Source organism: Silene latifolia, chromosome 1 (assembly GCF_048544455.1).
Source record: "Silene latifolia isolate original U9 population chromosome 1, ASM4854445v1, whole genome shotgun sequence".
Lineage (NCBI taxonomy): Eukaryota > Viridiplantae > Streptophyta > Magnoliopsida > Caryophyllales > Caryophyllaceae > Silene > Silene latifolia.
The window spans coordinates 10,474,238-10,498,352 of NC_133526.1; the positions used below are offsets into that span (position 1 = coordinate 10,474,238).

A 24,115-nucleotide genomic window follows, 5' to 3' on the forward strand; every position below is an offset into this window, starting at 1 on the left:
TGAGAGAAGAGAAGAAGAGAGGTTACGCAGTCCCCTCCTTCTCTTTACATACGAAAATCCCTTCCTAATATAACCTATGGACTAATTACAAAAGCCCATACGAAAATTAGGCGGAAAAAGTCTATAGAAAGATAAACCACTCGATCGAGTGGAAATAAACCACTCGATCGAGTAACCAGCCATCAAACCACTCGATCGAGTGGAAATAAACCACTCGATCGAGCACTCCTTGCAATGTCTTCCTTTTCGTAAGCTTGAACTGCTCGATCGAGCAACTTGACATGGCTATCGTGTACCCTGTCAAAGATAAAACCAAACGGTCCCAACTAAAATGTAGTAGAGGCAGTCGAGTATCGAATCCACAGGGAGGTAATGTAATTATCAGCTATCTAGTTCTGGTTTTAAAGTAACAATTGGGAGGTTTTGTTTGAATTGGTTGCTAAACTACGAGGTTTGAAGGAAGAGAAATAAAGTAGAGAGCAGTAAAAGCAAGGAAATAAGATTAAACTATCAAGAGAGAAGGGACATATCGGGAATTCGGTTCACTACGGTAGTCTAGTGACTCAGCTGTAAATGATTCAGACGAACTAATGTGAGACGGATGTTGAAAGGTCCTTTCGGTCCACTTTCTATCCTAAATTACCACTAACTTAACTTTCATCCTCATTAGGGTAGTCTACTGTTCATAGCAGGCCTATTTAGTCTAATCTTTCGATCTAGGATTAATTTTAGCCAGATTAAAGGGTGACATAGAAGCGTGCACTCAACTAAGTCGAATAAATACAATTAAATTGCTATGGTGACAGGGTCTCACAATTAAATCATCTTATTCATTTACTAAATCGTCACATTTCTACCGCAGATCCCCTAATCCCAACATGAAAGGGGTTTAGCTACTCATATTGCTAATTAAACTAACAAAGAATTAAATTCCCAAAGAGAAACATTATGAAATAAACAATAAATTGCATAAAAGAAAATTAGGGCAGAAGGATAATCGAAGTAAACAAGCAATTAAAAGCAAACAAATGATTAATTATTATTAAGAAGGAGAAAGGAATTACAATCCAAGCGAATCCGGCGTAAAGAACACAAAATCCGAGTGAAAATAATCCCAAAGCAAGGTTACAGTGAAGAGGAATAATGTACGTAGCAAAGTTTAACAGTAGAGAGTTTGATAAAATAAAAGATAGCCCTAATTAACCTAGTAAAGCGTGCTTAAATAGAAAAATAAATAAGTTTAGCGAAATAAACATTCACGCGGGCTAATTAAAGCCCATAGCCATCAAAACCACTCCATCGAGTGGATTAAAACCACTCGATCGACCAAATCCTCAGCCAAAACTACTCGATCGACCAGAAAACCACTCGATCGAGTAGATGGTCTTTCTGCAAGCTAAGGATCGAGTACAAAAGTGCTCGATCGGCCATCTTGGTATGTAGAAACCACTCGATCGAGTGGAAAAACTGCTCGATCGAGTGCTTCATCTTCATTTCAGCTCAAGTCCTCGCCTAAACGCCTCGTAATGCATGCCACGACGCTTCCAAATGCAGTATCTCACTCTAGAACAATCTCGTCTCCTCTAAATGCATGCAAAAAGGACGAAAAAGGGTACGATTCCACTACTTTCACGTTCATTTCTACAAAAAGGACAAAACGAACCAAAGTAGCCAATTCGGGGCAAAATACCATAAAAACAGTATAAATATGCATAGAAATACGTGCTGAAATAGGCTAAAAAGACTATACATTAGGCACGTATCAAATCTCTCCAAACCGAACCTTTACTCGTCCTCGAGTAAACTCAAAACTAAACTAATGGAACGGAAATGATAACTCAGAGCTAGCTTAACTTGTCTACTTGAACCAATTTAATGCAACAAAAACTAACAGTTAAAGCTAAGCAGTCAATATGCAAACGAGTTATAAGCTGTTCAGAAATATAGCTGACCTATCGACCTTGCAAGACCAACAAAATCGGACTCTCTCGTGGTCACTCTTCTCTCATGAAGCAAAGGGTGAATGTTATATGTAAAAGAGAAGAGAAAAGATATTCACTCACCTAACTGCGACCTACATAGCATGCATGCAACAAAAATGAAAGACAATTCAAGTACTAATGCACACACTCCAACCAATAATGTCCGTCACAGCCGAGGGCTTACAAATAGTTTGGGAAAAGTGAGGTTCAGGTGAGAAAAAGGCAAAACATGTTATGGAAATGTGGAGGTAAAAGCGTCAAGCTAGTTCCTAACAGGACCATAGTAAATCATCCGAATCTCAACTGACTGAAAAACTAAGTACAAGTGCCCTTCATTTGGCGCACAACTCACTAAACTCAAACACAATCTCCTCAAAAATATGGAATAGAACGGAGGAGTCAGACGGTCACAAACTTCCCTTTTTTAAACATCGTCTGAGATAGCTAACTGAAACAAACAACCCTTTTTTTTCAACTTTTCTCTTTTGTTTCACGTGATTCAGCTCTTTCATTTTTCATTTTTTTTTTTCACGTCTTTCTTTTTTTTTCCTTTTTTTTCAATACTTTTCTTTTTCTTTCTTTTCCTCCTTCCTCAATTTTTACACCAACTCCAAAACAAGAAATACGGACCAAACTGCAATGGAAAAACATACCACAAAAGAACATACTAACTAGCTTGACTAGGCAGGCTTAGTTTGGGATGTAGCTAATGGGACAAAAAGGCAAATTTGGCTAATGTGGAGCTAAATGGGTGAAAAATATAAGGAAAGGGAAATTTGCAAGCACCTCCCTGCATGTGACACCAACCACAAACCCGAATATGTGCATTTGACGAGAAATTGAATGTCATAAATGTGCAAAATAGACGAACATGCTATGCAAGGAGTACTACTCAAAATTCCTAATGAACTGGTCATGAATGTCACCAGTTATGGGCTCTAATATCTCAGAATTTTTAAGTAGTTTGCCAATTTATCAGGTCAAGTCTAAACAGTCAGCTATATTTGAACAGAAACTCGTAGACTATGCGTATGACAAAGCTAATAACTATCAACAAAAGTGCAAGGCTCAAGCAAAAAGACAAATTATAGTGCAATTTCATCACAGAAATCGACCGTTACGACTCAACCTATATGCAAAAATAAACGTGAAATTTTTGAATTTTTGAAATTTTCTAATTTGTTTGGATTTTTGATGGAAAATAAAGAACAATGCAAGCTGAAAAGTAAACGTGAATGCAAAAACAGATGCAGATGCAGACTCAAAAGGATGCAATACCCTCCCCAAACCAAAACGGACAATGCCCTCGTTGTCCTCCAGCATACACCAGCAGATATATACAAGGGAACGGGAATATACAACCTACAAAATAAAAACAATAAAATAAAGGAGACAAAATAACAGAGTAAGAGATACATACAAAATACGAACTTCCCCAAACCAGCCAGAAAACTGGGGAAGTGAGTAGACCAGTAGCTACTCGTCGTCGTCACTGCTCTCACGGCCAACCTCCGCCCTGTACTCCGGGTCTCTCTCCTCCTCCGCTCCTCAGCGCGAGCTCTCTCCACTGCCACCTTTGGGTCCTCCTCCTCCTCCTCCTCCTCGGACACTGGGTACCCCTCAGGTGGGTACCGGAAGAAGGAAGGGTGTGGCCAACCCTTCGGGATCGGTCTGTGTCGCCGCAAGTGGTACTCGTACAGAGGGTGTAAGGCAAGAGCCATGTCCCTCTCCATACGAGCCTGACGCGCTGCAACCTCAAGCAACAAACCGTAAACTGCGCCCCCTTGGTCCAGGACCGCGGGCGCCACAAAAGGAGGGGGTGGTACGAAAGTAGCCGGTAAGACCGGCTCAGTCTGTGTCTGGTCAGTGGTAGCGGGAGTAGGAGTGGTAGTAGTAGGAGTCAGGTCGGGAGTAGCCTTGGAAGGCTGGGCACTCCCTGAAGGTGTAGACCCCTCTCCAGTCTCAAGTCGCCGCTTCTTGGCGGCAGGTGCATCAGGAGGTGGATGTGGTCGGAGTGGAAGGTGGAGGTCAGGCAGTGGTGGCAGACGTGGCCCTTTGCAACATGGGCAAGGGCTCTGACGGGAGACTGTCACAAGGTAAGTCAACGGAGACAATGAGCCGTCAATCTTCCAAGTCCGGTGGTGCTGGGTCGGCCAATCTTTGAGAGAGCATGGCATCCAGACTCGAGAACCTCTCTCCGTGAGGTAATCTGCAAGTCACGTGGCCAGGTGGGGTAAAGGCGACGGGCAAGAATGGTGGCTATGCCACCGCGAGAAAATGGTTCCGTCTCCTTGACCCCGGCCATGGAGGTGCTCAAGGGGCGGTCAAGTAGGCAATGTTGAGGGTGAAGGGACCCTCGCAGTCGACGTTCAGGTAACCGCCCAGGATGGAGAGCTCGTTGTTGGTAATGTTGTTCGGCTCCTTTCGGCCGAAAATAGTGCTCCCCATCAGTCTAAGGAAACAGGGGACAGAGGGTAGGTGGACCTGAAGGAGCTTTCGCTCCTGAAAGGTGGTCTGGGCCAGACACCGCCAAAGCTGACGGTAGGCCTTCCTCGAGGCAGCAGTCAAGCCCGTGGAGGAAAGGTCAAGTAACCTACCAAACTCCTCTAGTGTCATCAGAAGAGTCCGGTTAAACAACCGGAAGGACACTGAAGAACTGTCGGGGTCAACCTCGTGTGCCCCGGGGGAGAAGGTAAAAGAGCTGAGAAACTCGAGGCTCAGCTCTAAAAAGGTGCGGCCTCTCATGGTAATGAGCCCAGGCATCCCCGTGGCCCGCAGTAAGTCACAAACCGACTCGTAAATGCCGAGTCTATCTAGTGCCGATTTATCCAAAAATCAGGAAGGTACATGTACACACTTAAGCAGGTTATAAAATTTCGTACGGTGTAAAGCGTTGATGAATAATGCCTGCGGATAATCTGGGTGAGGGTCGAGGGAGGTGTCCCCTCGGACCGTAATGGCTGCGAAGTAGAAGCGACGGTAGAGAAGTGCTAGGAGCGGAAGTAGAGGTAACAGGAGTGGCGTAGCTCGAGATCGTCTCTCGACCCGGCCTCTGGAACTCAAAGCGAAGCTCGTGAAGCGACGGTGTGAGAATTAGGGGTCACTCTCAAGGCAACTGCGACTATCTGGCGAGTCCGCCACATTTGTAGCGGGGTCTGGTGCGAGGTAGTGGCTACTGTGGTCACCGGCCGAAGAGGAACTAGCAGCAGCTAGCAATGTGGTGGTGACCGTAGAGGAAGAGGTAGCTCGAATCAATCGGCTAGCAAAAATGAGCTAGCCGGAGCAAAATCGCCCCTGCAGTTTGGCCGGGCACCGGTCCAAAACCGGACCGGACCGGACCGGAACCGGTTTGGACCGGAACCGGAATAGGCCAAATTCATGGACCGGGACCGGACCGGATTACAAAAATTCCGGTCCGGGACCGGACCGGAAAATTCCGGTCCAAGACCGGACCGGACCGGTTGGACCGGAATTACTCACTTTTTCAAATTCCGGTCCAAAAATTCCGGTCCATTGGACCGGATTGGACCGGAATAAAAATACGATTTTAACAAAAAAATGAAAATAAAAATAATTCCGGGCATTCCGGTCCAAACCGGTCCGGACCGGAAAATTCCGGTCCCGGACCGGACCGGAAACCGGAATCTTGGAAAATGGTGGACCGGAGACCGGACCGGAATTTTTAATTCGGTTCGGTCCCACTCGATTCCGGTCCGGACCGTCCATTTTTCCGGTCCGGGCCCGGATTATGCCCACCCCTACCGCAATTGAGACTAGAAACACTGGGGTGCAGGTGGTCACTAAGTGGAGACAAGTGGCAACAAAGCAGGGCCACCGTCTCACTCGAAGACGGACTGGAAGACGAACTAGTGGATGGTAAAGAACTGGAATCCATCCTGCAAATAGAAATTAAGGGAGACCAGGGGTATGATGAGAAAATAGCTGCTAACCATGGCTAAAACAGCATGTAAAACCAGCATGTGACAGCATATGAATCCCCTACTAGTTGAAAAATTCGACTTTACAGCATAGAATTCCCAACAATCCTCAAACAAGTTCGAATTACAGCATAATATGGCGATAGGGAACGGGAAAAACAGTCAATAACAACAGCACGTAAGCAACACTGAGGTTAATTAGGTCAAGGCAGCCTATAACCCGTCTGACAGTCGAAAATTCGACTGAGGTAGCCCTAATCGCAAGATTTTTGCACAAAATTTGAATGGAAGCATGTTAGGCATCGACATGGTGTGGTAACAGTCTAAAACAGCAGCAATTAAGCGACAAAGAAGCTAATTTAGACAGATGACAGCAGCATTCACCAAAGTGACAGTCGAAAATTCGACTATCCTGAGTCCAAATCGCAAAAATTTCATGTAGAATTCGAATTAAGCATGCAAAACAGCGAGGAAGGGGAATTATGATCATCAAGCAAGATAATTAAGGGCATACAAACACAATCAAGTCGAAAAATTCGACTGAACAGGGATTTTCGAACCCTAATTCAATTTTTCCTCATAAAATTCGAAAAAATCGAAATTAAAATGCAAAGAGGTTAAAGAAATCACTTACTTGATAGCAATGAACCTACAATAAGCAATTAATCTTCAAAGAACAAGATCAAAAAGGCGATTTTTCAGTAGAAAAAACCGCAAACCCTTACCCTTCTTTAAAGCCGTGTAAATCGACACAAATTAAGGGGAGAATAAAGGGCTTTTGAAGATCAATTAGCAAGAAACAGATTGTAGGTGGCGGATTTGGAGATTGGGCAAGAAAATATGGGATTTGGGGATGAGTTTGATCGCAATTAGGGTGTATAGACGAAAATTAGGGACAAAAAATGAATTAGAAACAAAATAAAAGAGTTTAAGGTAAAAACTCCCTGCGTCCTATTCATTTCCACTCGATCGAGTGGTTTTAAACTACTCGATCGAGGGCTTTTGATGATCCAGTTGCTCGGTCGAGTGAAATTCCACTCGATCGAGAAGTCTCCCTTTTTGCTTTACTCGATTGACTTGAGAAAGCGCTCGATCGACCAACCATCCACTCGATCGAGTACAAAAAGTACTCGATCGAGGACTTTTCTCGCGTATGCTCTTGAATTTCGTCATTTCTTCCTTGGAGTGCGTAAAACTTCCCCAAACCTGCATAAAAACACGTGCAAAAATTTCCCAAAATACCAAATACGCATAAGAACAGTCTATAGTCTTACGTTTACGCTAAAAACTGTCTAAAACTAATTGTCCTAATCAAAAGTAATAAAACAAATTCAACGAAAATTCAAAAATTATCTATTACAAGGTGTTACACGGGGCATTTCCCCGCTCAATTCCCAACAAATTTCAGTATCCCTTCGGTGGGCTCCTGACTGGAGGACGTCATCTCGGCAACATTGACTGTCCTCTTCAACTTCCATGAGCATGAATTATCACTTGAAACGGTAGGAGGGGAGTAGTTCACATCCACCTAAGCGCGAACTTTCCTCGTCCTTACTCCTTTATCACCAGCTTTAGCGTCATCATCTCCAATCTGATCGATAATAATTACACCATGTCCTTTGACAGCTCTTTCATTGCCTTCATCTGTGCCTGCAACAAGGAAAAGAGACGAACTTTCCTCCTTTTTGCTCTCATCTCGAGGCGGAGGGTTAACAATAGCAGCACAATTCTCCAAATTTTCATCTGGAGTGTCAATGATAGGATCAATAGAAGAGAGAGCATTGCAAGGCTGGGCTTGCATGGGAGCTCTCCGGAACTTAGACGATGAAAAATCGGCTCCTCGTCCCCCTACCCGAAAGGTCAAAGTCTTACCCCGACGTCTATTACCGCACGGGCGTGAGACAAAAAAATGGTCTCCCTAAAATGATAGGGGTGTGTGCATCTTCGGGATGTCTAAGACAACAAAATCAACGGAATAAAGAATTTCCCGATCTGAGCAGTCGTCTTCTACTACACCTAGTGGCCGTGATAAACTACGGTCGGCCATCTGGACAGTCATGTTGGTGCAACTCAGCTTTGTCAAACCAAATCTCTTAGCCAGAGACAACGGTAGGAAACTCATGCTAGCGCCTAAATCGCATAGCGCGTTATCAATCAAATGCATACCGATATGACACGGAATTGAAAAACTACCCGGGTCTGATTGCTTAGGGGGTAACTTGTTTTGAAATAGAGCTGACCCCACCTCAGTCAAAGCTACTGTCTCACTATCATTAATAGTCCTCTTACGCGATAAAATTTCTTTCATAAACTTTAAATAAGAGGGTACCTTTGTCAGAAATTCAGTGAACGGCACAATGACTTCCAAGCTCTTCAGAAGTTCGACAAATTTGCCGAATTGTTGATTAGCTTTAGTGTTCTGCAGCCGCCTCGGGAAGGGAACTGTGATAGGTATCTCAAGTCCCATGTTCCTCGCTTCCAATGTATCTTCCGGTGCAAGTTCTGTATCCTTTGGACGCTTCTTACCTCTCGAACGAGGTCTTTCCGGTGATATCTCGCTTAAACGAGCACTAGCAGGCTCTCGAATAAGCTTCCCGTCATCAATACTACTCGATCGACCAATTTCTTCATTCGATCGAGCAGTTTCTCCTTCAGAACCAGTCGATCGAGCAAAATTCCCACTCGATCGATCAACTCCACTTTTCTGTTCGCTCGATCGAGCAGAAAAACCACTCGATCGACTAGTTTCTTCATCATTCCTACTCGATCGACCACCTGAAATCAGTCGATCGAGCACTTTCTTAGCTGTCAGCTCGTTATTTTCGCCTGAACACTGTTCATCATTAATTTTACCTATCCTCGGGTCTGATTTCAATATTTTCGGTCCCTCATAAGAAAGACCGCATCTCAATTCTATCAGATTTACCGTCTCATGTGGATTCTTCTCGTTTTGAGTCGGTAAATGACCCTGCTTTCTTGTGGATTGATTCGCGGCTAGTTGGGCAACTTGAGTTTCAAGTGCCTTAATAGACGCGTCCTTCTGTTGATCACTTGAGTTTCTTTGTTGATCACTCAGCTGAAACTGCTTTGTAAGGGCTTGCATCATGGACTTAAGCTCACCAATTTCACTCACCCCACCGGAAGATGATGTACCTTGATTAGAAGGAGTGAAAGAAGGAGGCTTCTGAAAGCCTTGTTGATTCTTGTGTGGAGGGACATACTACTCACTGCTTTGGTGCGGAGGAGGAGTAGGATTGAGCACATTTTGACTACTCCACCTCAAATTGGGATGGACGTTCGGCTCATAATAAGTATTTGTCTGCCTGTAATGTTGAAAGGCAGCACAAGACTCAAAGGGAGTAGGACAATTCTCTGAGACATGTCCCTCAGCTCCACATCTTTGCGGAAGAAAGGACCGTCGACACAAAGATTGACATGATAAATCCCTCCTTTTGAAGCTCCTCCTAATTCATACTTATCAAATCTCGCAGTGAGAGCTTCAAGTGCAGCTACAGAAGGAGATTCAGCACTCCTCCTTTGATTCCCTCTGGAATTCCCATACTCAGCTTTATGGGTGGCTAACTCATCAATGATCTTCCACCCCTTAGTCTCTCCCATATTCTCAGCAAATCGGCCACTAGCTGCAGCATCCAAAATAGCCCTCTGATCGTCATACAGCCCGTTATAGAACTGATTGCATAGACTCCACTTTTCAAAACCATGGTGCGGAATGGTTCGCACCAACTTCTTGAAACGGACCCATGCCTCGTGAAAGTTCTCATCAGGGCCCTGTTTAAAGCTCGTGATCTGAGCTCTAATGGCATTAGTCTTCGAGGCAGAGAAATAGTTCTTGTAAAATGCTAAAGCTAGCGAATTCCAGTCATTTATCCCGTGAGCAGCTCGGTCCAGATCCCTATACCACTCCCTTGCAGCATCGCGGAGTGAGAAAATAAACATGGTTTCTTTTATCTGATCCGGGGTCACGCCAGTTGGTGGGGGTATGGAACTGCAATAATCGATAAAGGTCTCCATGTGCTTAGCTGCATCTTCATTTGCAGCTCCCCCAAATTGGTTTCTCTCAACCAAATTGATGTAGGACGGCTTCGGCTCGAATTTTCTTGCCTCGCCTGGTAGTACAAATCCCTTATAGAGATTCGCAGCTGTCGGCTCAGAGTGACTGGCAATGGTTGCTTCTTCAGCCATGTCTGGAGATGTGACAGTCTCAACTGATGAAGTAGAAACTGGAGAACAAGGTGGATCTTCCTCGAAAAGCTCGTTCTCGTAAAAGCTAGAATGAGAACTAGGCTCTTCCTCTGACTGTTGGTCTTGAAATAATCTCCTCTTTGCGCGCAAGGTTCTTTCAATCTCAGGATTGAATGGTAGTAGTTCACCACCCTGCGACCTGTGCATAAGAAGAAACTACAAATAGAATATAAGAATAGTTTAAGGAACGGACGCCCCTTAAACTAAAAGAAAGACTAAAAATAAACAACTAATAATTTAAACAATTGCCTCCCTGGCAACGGCGCCAAAATTTGACACGGCTATCGTGTACCCTGTCAAAGATAAAACCAAACGGTCCCAACTAAAATATAGTAGAGGCAGTCGAGTATCGAATCCACAGGGAGGTAATGTAATTATCAGCTATCTAGTTCTGGTCCTAAAGTAACAATTGGGGGGTTTTGTTTGAATTGGTTGCTAAACTACGAGGTTTGAAGGAAGAGAAATAAAGTAGAGAGCAGTAAAAGCAAGGAAATAAGATTAAACTATCAAGAGAGAAGGGACATGTCGGGAATTCGGTTCACTACGGTAGTCTAGTGACTCAGCTGTAAATGATTCAGACGAACTAATGTGAGACGGATGTTGAAAGGTCCTTTCGGTCCACTTTCTATCCTAAATTACCACTAACTTAACTTTCATCCTCATTAGGGTAGTCTACTGTTCATAGCAGGCCTATTTAGTCCAATCTTTCGATCTAGGATTAATTTTAGCCAGATTAAAGGGTGACATAGAAGCGTGCACTCAACTAAGTCGAATAAATACAATTAAATTGCTATGGTGACAGGGTCTCACAATTAAATCATCTAATTCATTTACTACATCGTCACATTTCTACCGCAGATCCCCTAACAGGGCCGTCCCAAGAAAAGTGGAGGCCCGGTGCAAAAAAAAAAAATTGAGGCCTCAAATTTACAAAATCAAAGAACGAATTTCAGAACTATAGTCGGCGTCACGACTGTCCGATCGATTGATCTCCGACTCCTTATCCTACCTCCAATGGCTGCAAATACATTATTGTTAAATTCATTAAAATTATAATTAAATTCATTAAAATTCATTAAGAATTTAAGATTGAGAAGAAATTGTACCTATTTCGATTTCCATGAAACTCAAGTGTAAATATGAGATTTTTGTAGACGATTTAAACTGATAAGTGACAAAGTTTTGATTCTAATATCTCTAATTTTAAACTTGGAATGATTTGTGATGTTTTGTAATCATATTTAAAGATTAAAAAAAGATTAGATAGATAGGTTTATGGGATTAAAGAGCAAGTTTAGTTTTTTTGGAAAGAAATTTAATTATATTTGGGGAAGGAGAAGATTGAGGATTGGAATTTGGAATGTGCAGAGTATGCGTGCCTTCTGTCTTCTTTACTTCATTACTTTCCCTTTTTTTTTCAATTACTCAATTAGTATATGGGTAATGTCAAGTTTGGGCCCCAAAAATTTGAGGCCCAGTGCAAATGCACATAGAGCGCCCTCTATTAGACGGGCCTGACCCCTAATCCCAACATGAAAAGGGTTTAGCTACTCATATTGCTAATTAAACTAACGGCAATTAAATTCCCAGCAGTAAACATTATGAAATAAACAATAAATTGCATAAAAGAAAATTAGGGCAGAAGGATAATCGAAGTAAACAAGCAATTAAAAGCAAACAAATTATTAATTATTATTAAGAAGGAGAAAGGAATTACAATCCAAGCGAATCCGGCGTAAAGAACACAAAATCCGAGTGAAAATAATCCCAAAGCAAGGTTACAGTGAAGAGGAATAATGTACGTAGCAAAGTTTAACAGTAGAGAGTTTGATAAAATAAAAGATAGCCCTAATTAACCTAGTAAAGCGTGCTTAAATAGCAAAATAAATAAGTTTAGCGAAATAAACATTCACGCGGGCTAATTAAAGCCCATAGCCATCAAAACCACTCGATCGAGTGGATTAAAACCACTCGATCGACCAAATCCTCAGCCAAAACTACTCGATCGACCGGAAAACCACTCGATCGAGTAGATGGTCTTTCTGCAAGCTAAGGATCGAGTACAAAAGTGCTCGATCGACCATCTTGGGATGTAGAAACCACTCGATCGAGTGGAAAAACTGCTCGATCGAGTGCTTCATCTTCATTTCAGCTCAAGTCCTCGCCTAAACGCCTCGTAATGCGTGCCACGACGCTTCCAAATGCAGTATCTCACTCTAGAACAATCCCGTCTCCTCTAAATGCATGCAAAAAGGACGAAAAAGGGTACGATTCCACTACTTTCGCGTTCATTTCTACAAAAAGGACAAAACGAACCAAAATAGCCAATTCGGGGCAAAATACCATAAAAACAGTATAAATATGCATAGAAATACGTGCTGAAATAGGCTAAAAAAGACTATACATTAGGCACGTATCACAACTCCAATATATAAAGCATTCGATCGAGTAGAGAATCTACTCGATCGAGCTATCTTGGCACGTAAGACATCAAAACATCTTCCGAAACCAGCTCATGCGTCTCCAAAATGTTAGATTCCAAGCTCCGGCTCCTCATTCTCCATAAATGCATGTAATTGGGACAAAATAAGCTCGATTTATCTCGTCTTTGGTTTATTCCTGCAAATTACATAAAACGAACCAAAGTAGAATATTCGGGGGTATTTGTAGCTAGATGCTACATAAATAGTATAGAAATGCGTGTAAAAATGAGTTAAAAAAACTTATATAAAATACACGCATCACTTGACGTCCGCAAATTACTAGTTAAACTTGTGCTTGTCCGAAAAATGGCAGCGAGTAAGGTAATTGAATTTCCTTTAAAATATGAGAGATTACCCTTGTTTTGTTATGGATGCGGCATAATGGGATATGGTGAAAAAGATTGTGATGATGGGCTATATGACGATGACGTATACAAATATGGCACTTATAAGCGAGGCCCCCTTTAAAACAAGTGAGAAAATGATGAAAATAAATCCAGAATTAGTGCAAATAGTGTATTATCATAATTATATTTAATGAAGAACCAAGAAGATAATGGAGTATAACTCGTGATTCAAAAACTACAAACTATATCCTTACGAGCGAAAACAGGAGGTAAAACAATGCAGTTAACACAAGGATAGAAATTCTTGAGAATAAGAAGAATCATGTAAAAGTCAGGGGAGTAAAGGTTTGACAACAATGAAGAGGTAAAGGGGGTGGGAGATAATGTAATAAATACTGAAAATAAGATGAAGGAACGTGTGGGAGATGGTAGAAATGCAATAAATTTAAATCAATCAAGTGGATAATGACATATAGTTTGGAAAGGAGATGGACAAAAAAGGGTAAGCAAATCGAGTTTAAGAAAAAAGAGTTGCTAAGGGGCAAACCCACCAGTTGTCATAAATGTATTATGCTACACATGTCGGGGATTAGCAATGACCCCGACAATTGTTAAATTGAAAGGGTTGCTACGGCGGGAAAATGTAGAAGTGGTGATTGTGTTGGAGACAAACCTTAATAGCGGGGTTGAAATGAGAAAAGTGATTGTAAGATTGAATGGGTATGATAGGGTGTGTACGGACTCAATTTTCGACGGTCAGCTGGTATTACGATACTTTGGCGAGAAGGTGTTGAAATTGAGGTGTTATCTACTACAGCTCTTAATATGGATGTGACTATCAAAGGACTATTCAGGATCGACGTTTGGAGATTAACGAAGTTTTATGTGTGGTCAAGGAAGGAAGACGAATGGTGATCATGGCAATTGTTAATAGAGCTCAAATTCATTTTTACGCTGTCTTGTGTTGTAATAAGGGATTTAATCAAATAATGTCCGAACATGAAAAATTGGGAGGGTCGTTGAGGGAGCAACCTACAATGGATGAATCTAGAGAAGTTATAGATGACTGTGAATTGTTGGATATTGGCGTTAATGGGAACCCTATACATGGTGGAATAAAAGAGGCGATTAAGAATCAGTATTTCGGAAGCACATTAATAGTGGACTATTAGATTATTATGAGAAATAAAATCATATATTGTGTAACAATTTTCTCCAAAAACATGTATACGATTAGAAAGTAAAAAAAAGTGAGATTAATTGACATCTTTCAATATTGAAATTCATTTTGAAGAGAAATCATATACTCTTTAAATTGAATTCGTATCACTGAAACTTACCACGCGTACCAATTCCTTAATCCGTCTGGGGGCTATTGTCAACATTCAACTAAAAATTAGGATGAATTTATTTTAAATATTTTGAGAAAAAGTTCTTCCTCCATTGATCTGTACAAAATAAGAAAAATCCAACAAATGTCTTCATAAACTAATCTTAGACATCCCATACTAACTCCTTTTGGTCTTTTTTTTTTAATTCAATTTCTTCTATTCAATTTTCATTGTTTTTTTTTTTGTTTTTTTAATACACTGACCTCCTTTTCCTCCTATTAGGATATAAAACCATTGAATGGACATATAGACTTCAATCTTCGAGTTAAGCTGAAGGTGGAATTCCAGTCAATGATTTTATATCTTAATACTTATTTTTCTCCCCATGTACACTAATTTCACTTTTCATCACCAATGATCAATATGCTTCTAAGAACTCGGTTGATAGGCGATAAAGATCATACGGAGCCCAAAGGTGATCAACTGTACATGGTTTTCTCGAGTCCAACCTTAACCATGGTTTGCCTTTGCCACTCCAATGTAACAAGCTTATCGGCCCAGGGTGTAGTTCCCTGCATTTTCCTTCAAGATTATCACCTCCAAGTCCATGTTGATTCCATCTATGATCAACCGCCTTAATATTTCCTGCAAAAACTAATAAAAATGGCGGCAATGAACCCAACTCGTAAATTCTCATCTCCTTTTGTATTGACATCCATTCTTCGACTCTTCGAGTGTACCCTCCCTTTCTCCATTTATCAACGTCTACAACCATTACTCCTGTGTTGAAATAACAAGGGTTTCTTCCTTGAAATGTTTTCTTTCCCCATGTAGGGTGCTTCCAAAATGCACGAGTAAAGTAGTACGTAAAATTTGCATGACAGTATTCAGGAGCAGCTACCACTTTCTCCCCAAGATCCACTTCCCATAATTTGGCCACATCATCGACCAACACAAGGTCGGAATCTAAATATATCACTCTACCAACATCTTGAGGAATAATGTCAGCCAAATATATGCGTGCATAATTCAAAGGTTGGTCTAGAGCTTGTCGAACAGACTTTGATATTTTCCCTCGAACACGTGAGCTATCAAAACGATAAACATTGTATTTAAGGAACGGGAATGTAGTTTTTATTGCGGATATAATTTCAGTCTCACGATGTGCCCAAAGAAAATGAAAAAACACATTTTGAGGACATGTAGAATGTTGAAGAATAGAAAAGACAGCAGCCATTGTTCCGCGTAGATAATTTGCGTCCAGGGTCATGGCAATATGGATTTTATGATCTTTATTAGGAGGGCCACAAGTGTCGCCATTGCGAAAGGCTGGAGCTTCACGGAATAATGAAGGAGACAATGAGGAGCTTGGTTTAAGGACATGGATGCGTCCTATGGCAGCTGTCGTAGTGACAAAAGGCGGTATAGAAATTATGAGGAGCAGAGAGCAGAGGCCAAAGAATGCAGGAGGCGGAAATAAAGAGCTTTTCCACGAGGCCATCCTGCATCCCTGCTAAGGATGGGGAAAAAGAGGGTGTTAAGTGTAGGATACGTTATTTAGGGAGATAAAATGAGAGAAAATTTAGTTGGTATAGAGAAGCTTAAGGAGATCTTGAAGGAGGATGAAAATGATGGGTTTAGAAATGAAAAAAAGTTGTTTGGTAAGATTTTGAGGAGGAGAAAATTATCCGGTTAAAAGATTTTTAGAACAAATATCTATATTAAACAACCAAAGTATCTAAATTTTTTTCTCGCTCCTTATTTTAACTACTTAATTGGTTTTTGTTTTTGAAGTATTTTCATCCAATAGTATGAATCAATGATGGATATATGATTGAGTGACTTGAAATATATTGTTAGCTTTGTCAATATATTTGTTTTGCCTAGTTTGCAGACCTTATTATTGTGTAAATCTTTTATAATTATTATAAAAAAACATTACTAACATAATTATTAAGCTCTATGGAGTATAAACTGTTCTACTATTTCAAATAATAAAATTGAGTATAGTGGGTGTTGGTAGTATCTAGTATAAATTAGTGATGCGCTCAATAACGGTGGTTTTATATAAGTAAAAAATAGATTTCTTACAACAAATTTATGTTTGCATTGATCATACTCGCGATAACACAATCACAAGGACTACAATTACAACTTCTGTTTTATTACAGTGAACACTTAATATTTAAGTAAAACACAAACTATAAGTAACCTATAAAATATCATAACACATAAAATTAACCGAGTATCGTATCATGATACATAGCTAACAGATTGAAAAAAATTTATAAATAAATATACCGATTTTCTATATTGTGTTTGAGAGTTCAACCTCGTGATCTTTATGTAGAAAATAACATTAATCAACTCATTAAAAAAAACCTTACGAATGAACTAGATCAATCTGGTTAATCTAATTACAGTCTCAATACTAATCCAATAATATCATCATCCTTGTTAAGTTATTCATTATTACTTTTATTTTTGTAATGGTGTATATCTTATTAAACTTGTAGTTTAATTATCAAAACAAAAGTGTGTTTTTTTTGAGTAAGAACATTAAATAAACGGAAAAAATACAACAAAAAAACAAAGTTTGACACAGTACAGGGGCAGGACTGAGGAGAGATTAGTGGTCTTAGCCACGTCAAATATACAAATGTGTGTTATAAAATATGGGAAAACATTCCACAAGAAAAAACCATCACATAAATAGAAACTTTATCTTCAAAAGAAAATCTAGGAGAGTATCAACAACAACATTGTACAACCTTTTCTCGAATGTCGTCGAGGATGGTGAGACCATTAATAGTTCTCTCACTCGTAAATGAAATAAAGGCCCGCATAAACTAGATTGCTATTAATTGCTATACAACATTCAGATAACTGGAGCTAATTAAAGTTAGGTTATTAAACTATTTTACATAGACTAAACCGACCTGAATCATGAGAACCTCACCACAAAAGAATTAGGAGCCCCAAAAGCTGATTCGCCCGCCCATGAATCCAGAGTAAGAAGGATCTTACTTAGCATGATGTCACAAAGTTCAGAGGAATTCCCGTAAGTATTCAGACGAACTCCTAGATACATACCTAAAAGGAAATGAGCCTTTAGGAGAAAAAAAAAAGCAGTATGTTGAAGAATTTGAGACATTACAGAAGAAGACACGTCACCAAAGTATATTTCAATCTTATTACTATTTGCTTGGAGTCTAAACCATTTGTCAAATCTAGGAGACCAACATGACCAATGATCGTGCATATCACCTTGAGGGAAATGGATCAAATTTTCACCAAAAATGGGCTGGGTCAAATTCGACTTAGAACATTGGACGATAGAAGGCCATAGGCTTAGAACAACACCTCTAATACACCAAAAAAGAAGCTCCATACTTAGAACAAAAAGATAGGGAAAGGGGACCCCGTTGCCTTAACCAACCGCTCTTCACTTTAGAGAAACTATGAATTGTCTCATTGACCTTAAGGGAAAATCAAGACCCTGATATAGACTCATAATCAATTTAGTAAACAGATGAGGAAATTTAAAGGAATGTAATATATTGACAATAAAGTTCCATTGCATAGAGTCAAAGGCGGTCGTTTGAATGTCAACTTTAATCAAACGTACACCCCGGTAATATGCTTCCTGGTACAATTCTTAACTAAAAATTTTGAAAGCATCGTATTTTCAAAAATATGACTACCTAGCACGAAGGCAGCTTGTTTAAGTTTTATCAGATGAGGGAGGGTACTCTTAAGCCTATTAGAAAGTATTTGACTAATAGTCTTAGATAAGGTAGTACATTAAGAAATGAGCATGAAATCCAAAACAAAATTGCTCACCTTTTTCTTATGAATAAGAGTAATGAGGGTGATATTAGCTTGCTTACTCATTCTCCCGGCCAGTCTTTAAGATTCAGAGACAAACTTACAAAAGTCTTTTTCAATGAGAGAGCCCAGTGTCTTTGAAGAATGTAAATGAAAATCAACCAAGCCAAGGGCTTTTATCCGAACCAATATTAAACTAGGCATTTTTAGACTAGGCATTAATTTTCTGGGTTTGATTTAGGTTTAACTGTATTTCTTTCATTGTTTTTGTATAATTGGGGGGGGGGGGGGGTTGTTCTTTTTTTGCTTAAACCTTTGTTATTTGCTTTATGAATTTGGCTAAAACCCTCTGCCGCGCCAGTAGTAGACCTGACAAAACCCGATTCGACAATATATTACTTTAAAAAGAAAGTTACAAAAAGATTATAATACAAATATCATTTTACTTATTGATGATAAGAAATCAACAATATATTACTAAAAAAAAAATCATCAAAATTATTTCCTAATGTCCCGGTTATTTTGATGATTTTGGTAAAGTTTATGACAAGCTTTTAAAACTTTTAAAAATTATTAAAAATCATCAAAATGGAATTAGACTATAAAAAATTAGAGGAATATAAAATATTTAACAAACAATAAAGGGTATTTTGATAACTACTACCTTTATACTACAATGTTTTAAGAACTGCTACCAAAATAACTTTCGTTTAAAAACTACTATCAATTAGTTTGATTTTGTTTAAAAACACTTCAAATCTCATCCAAACCCTATAAAACACAATCTCAGCCATTTATTTTTGAATTTCCATCTTAAGTTGTAAATTTTATCCATTTAACATTACCAACATTACCGTTTGCCTATCATTTTGGGGCAAAATCACTCTAACCTAACTTCATATAGTTCACCTATCTAGCATAATCAAGGTAAAAAAGTTGCATAAACTTCATCAAAGTAACTGGTTTAAGAGATTAAATTTACAATTTAAGATGGAAATTAAAAATAAATGGTTGAGATTGTGTTTTCTTGGGTTTGGATGAGATTTTGTAGTGTTTTTTTAAAAAAATAAAACTTATTGGTAGTAGTTTTTAAACAAAAATTATTTTGGTATCAGTTTTTAAATCAGTGTAGTACAAGGTTATCAAAATACCCTTTATTGTTTGTTAAATATTTTTTATTCCTCTGATTTTTTTACAGTCTGATTCCGTTTTGATGATTTTTAATAACTTTTAAAAGCTTGTCATAAGTGTTAACAAAATCATCAAAATGACCAGGACATCTATACAATATAATTAAAAGGCTAATGTGACATGGCAAATTAAATATGACATGGCAAATGTGACAATGCAAAATTAAATGTGACATGGCAAATTAAATGTGACATGACAATATCATAATCCATATATTATCAATCTATACAAGATAGTTTAAAATACTACATGAAACATTAAATTTTATTCCATGAGCCATTTTTACAATTAATTTGTATTTTGTATTTGATTATATAATATTTGTTTAGTAACAAATTACAATACAATATTGACGTCTTGACGAATAATCCTTACTAAAAAACACACATTGAATGATAATTGAGTAATGCTCCACAAAAAAAAAAGTAAACGCCTATTTGGGGAGGTGTATATCAATTATAAATAATTTTCTATAATAAAAAAAAATACCACATGAACACCGAAACTTTGACTATTTCTAATATAACACTGTTTACATTGAATGAAACCATTACAGGTAACTAAATTACCCTACAAAGTAATATTTACAAATTTTTGGGATCAACTTAAAAATAGTTTAAGTATTTGTGACTAAAATCAATATTGCGGTCATACAAAAGAACGGTCTCACAAAAAAGATTATCTTTATGTAGAATTTAGAACATAATCAACACAAATATTTAATATAATATTTATGTCATAATAATGAAAAAAAATGATGCTCAAAAGTCATGAACTTTGCTCCATATTTATGCCTATATTAAATTTGATAATAATGAAAAAGGATGTTCAAAAGTCATACAAAAATATCCTTATTTTTTTATATATTTTGTATGGATGACAAAATTTGTGAGACAAAAAAAAATCTAAAACATTAAATGCAAATAGCATAACAAACATTAAAATTTGGCCTTTTAATTTCTAGATAAATTAAACAACAATAAAAATCAAATAAAATTCATACTAAATTTTAAATTTCTACTTTATTGTTTGAAAATTCTAAGCAACAGATAAATATCACATAATTCTAAGTTTACGCTGTTTATAAAATAATAAATAATTTGTAAAGATTATGGGCAAATAATTAAATACTTAATATTAAACATTGACCTTTTAATTTTTCAAACTAGAATAAGCTAAACGACAAATACAAATTACATCACTCTAATTTTAAACTATTTATATGTGCAATTCCCTCTTAAATTTTATTGCAATAAACTTGCTCAATTTCATTAATTGGATACATATATAAATCTATAAATAGAATTATAAATAAAAAAATAAGGCAAAATATCTACCATCTTTTAGTTTCGTAAGATAACTCCCTAAACAATTCTCATGCAATGTGGATTCTGTAAAAAAAAAAAAAAAAAAAAAAAAAAAAAAAAAAAAAAAAAATTAAAGCAAACCTTTTATATTTTATTTCTCCTTACACTCTATATTTGTGTCTATATTAAATTTGCTAATGATAAAAAAGAATGCTCAAAAGTCATAATACTTTGCTACATATTTATGTATATATTAAATTTGATAATAATAAAAAAAGACGCCAAAAGTCATAAACGCATCCTCATTTGGCTATAAATGTTTGATGAAAGACACCATTTGTGAGCCAAAATAAGCCAATATCTCTTTGCCCCCATCGCCCAAAAAATTGTAAATTGTAAATATGTGTCAATAATCTTTCTTATCATTTTATCAGCATCAAGGTAAGTGTATTAATGTTTTAAATTAATAATTTATTTATTTATTTTTAAGTTCCATTGATTATGAAGTATTCTTCACATTTTAACCTTCTCATATATGTTGTTTTGTTCCATTTAGGGGCTATCAAGATTTGTGGAGTTGTGCTATTCAAAAGTAAATACACTTACATCTTTATGATTCAATGACCTCTTTTTTTCATTATTTACGGGAAAAATTAAATTAAAAACTATAAAGTTAATATTACATAAATCAAATTCCACCACTTTGTTTGTTATTAATCACTCAATGGTTTTTTGTTTTCGTTTTTTTTTTGTAGAGATATTTCATTGGAAAAAGAAGACTATATGAAGAAGAAAATACTAGAATTGCATAAATAAATACTCTCTCCATTCCACTCAATACTATATTATAAACTAACTACAAGAGTGACAACACGAATTGAATGTGAATGACTAATTGTTTTTAGGTTCATAAATTTTTTTTAGGATTTCAGAAATTTTCAAAAGTATGTTTTATTTGGGTATGTGTTGCTTTTTTATTCATTATTTTTCCTTTGAATAATAGCTCTCATAGAATGAAATTGGGATTGCGAGGATCTCAATCTTATTAACAAGTTAGACAAAAAAATCCTATTAACATGCATAATGGCTAAATGTAAATTACTATCTAATATTTATGCGTACATGTCATATTATCTATCTAATGTATATATACAAAAAATATAATGAGATAGCAATAAAATTTGTAGTAGGCTACTATATATTTAACTCATTTTATCATTTATCCAAAAATTTAAAATTTAGGATTTTTGACAAATTGATATAGATGATATACTAAGACTAACATTTATTAAATTTCATAGCTATGTTACTATAAAAAATATAATTTATGAGAATTAAAATATTGAGAAGATAAAAAATCCTATAATCATATATGTTTTAAACTCCTTACATTGTGAGATTTATCATTTTCAAAAAAAGAAAGAAAAAAAAAAGAGAAAATAATTCAACATTATGCATTAATTTGCCTTTACATCTTCATTTACTAACTTTATTTATCCTAAATGACAAAGGGACATTCAAACTTTCACATAGAAATTTTAGTACAAAATATATACAATCTAACTAAAAGGCAACCTTAGCCATTTAATTTTTTTTACATGGGTACCATGAATTACTGAACTCATTGATGATTTGAAGGTATTTTTTTTGTTTTTATAAAACCACATGTTATTAGTATATTAATCAAAACAACAACTAAAGTACAATATATAGTTTAGTTGTCAAAGAAATAAGGCGTTAACTAACTAAATTTTATGAATTTTAAGACTAGTTTTTTTAAATGGATCAACTATTTGCTCGGACAAATATAAACAATACGATAAAAATAACAAAACTAAAACAGATAAACCCGTGAATTTCACGGGTTATAAACCTAGTTAGGAAGTAATTTTGATGATTTTTTTTAGTAATATATTGTTGATTGTTTATCAATAAATAAATGGATGTGTTTTTCACATACGAAATTTATTTTTTTACATACGCATTTTACAATTTTATCCTTGTCATTTTTTTTCACTCCCTCGCCATCCCCTTTCACCACCACTACCACCACCTTTGTTCAACACCCCTTGCTTGTCAGACCAGTTGCCGCCCAACTTCGCTCCGCCCGACCCCGACCCCGACCCTTACTCTGTCAATGTTAGCAATACATGTAATAAACGTAAATTAATCAAGGATATAAAATGATTGATAGATTTAACAACAAACTAAAGAAAACCAAAGTCAAACTACGTATTATACTTATTGCCTACAAGTCTACAACATCAAAGCATCATCACATAATAAATTTTTTTTTTTTTTTTTTTGAGAAAAGAACAATTCATTAATAGAACGCCATACGGCACTTACAAAGAATAACTATAATCGAAAACAAATCTAATGGAAACCAAAGAAAAATAATTTTCTTATAAACTAGGGATCTCAAAACAGCATCTGACAATTCGGCTCGTCCTATTATCGCTATCTTCATGTAGCTTTTGAGGGGATCCTTCGTTTGATTTATGAGATAAAATTTACCTCTGACTGGTTCCAAAGATCGTTGACAAATCACTTTTACCCTTTGGAAGAACACGCTGCAAACCATCAACGAACTGCTCCTGACTATATTACTGATGAAACTAAAACCACGAATAAATGGAAAACCCCCGAAATAAGGGATGGAAAAACGATTCTCGCCAAAAGGGAGACACTTATTGAATAGAAAATAGGTATGCATACTATTGATTAAAATTTGAAACAATTTTGGGGCTTACCATCGATCGATTGATAATCGATGGAGCCCCTTGTATAATTTGATGGAGGCTAGGGTTTTTTAGAGAGAGTTTTTTTAGAGAGATTTTTTACCATGTGCTAATAGCAAATTGCTACCTTATTCATCACATAATAAATGATGGATAATAGATCCAAATGATATACTCACGGAGCGCAGCCCAAATTGATAAACTCCAAAATTAGTATCCTGCGAACAATGACAAAGCACGGGAGAAGAGTGAAGAACTAAATATTACCCCGTAATTGACAAACAAATTAAAGTATTATAATTCATTGTTCAAGTTTATAAAGCAATTAGATTGATTTTAGGGAGAAAGATATATGCAAGAGTTAATTCGATTAGGTTTTAAAAAAAAGGTACTCCGTAAGATATGGAAAATTTATGAAAAAGTGTAATAAAAGAGTAAAATACGTATCTGAAAAAAGTAATTTCGTAAATAAAACGAAATTTTTATCATAATCTTTTTGTAACTTTCTTGTCAAAGTAATATAGTCGGCGGCAAGTCTCCCTTGCGACGGGTATATCCGTCACAAGCTTGCGACGGGTCAAGTAATACCATTTGTGGTAGATAAGACAAAACAGAATGCTACTCTCTAGGCACTTTGGTTTTGTCTTATCTACCCCATATGAGTTGTATTTGACCCGTCGCAAACTTGTGACGGATATGTCCAT

General features: G+C 37.3%; 1 protein-coding gene across 1 annotated transcript; it reads right to left on the minus strand.

The window, feature by feature from the left end:
• Positions 1-14,386: 14,386 nt before the first annotated feature.
• On the minus strand, positions 14,387-16,031 carry LOC141598161 (putative galacturonosyltransferase-like 4). The gene has a single exon (XM_074418073.1). It carries the CDS (start codon positions 15,843-15,845, stop codon positions 14,763-14,765), a length of 1,083 nt encoding a protein of 360 aa, XP_074274174.1. The 5' UTR covers positions 15,846-16,031; the 3' UTR covers positions 14,387-14,762.
• Positions 16,032-24,115: the final 8,084 nt, after the last annotated feature.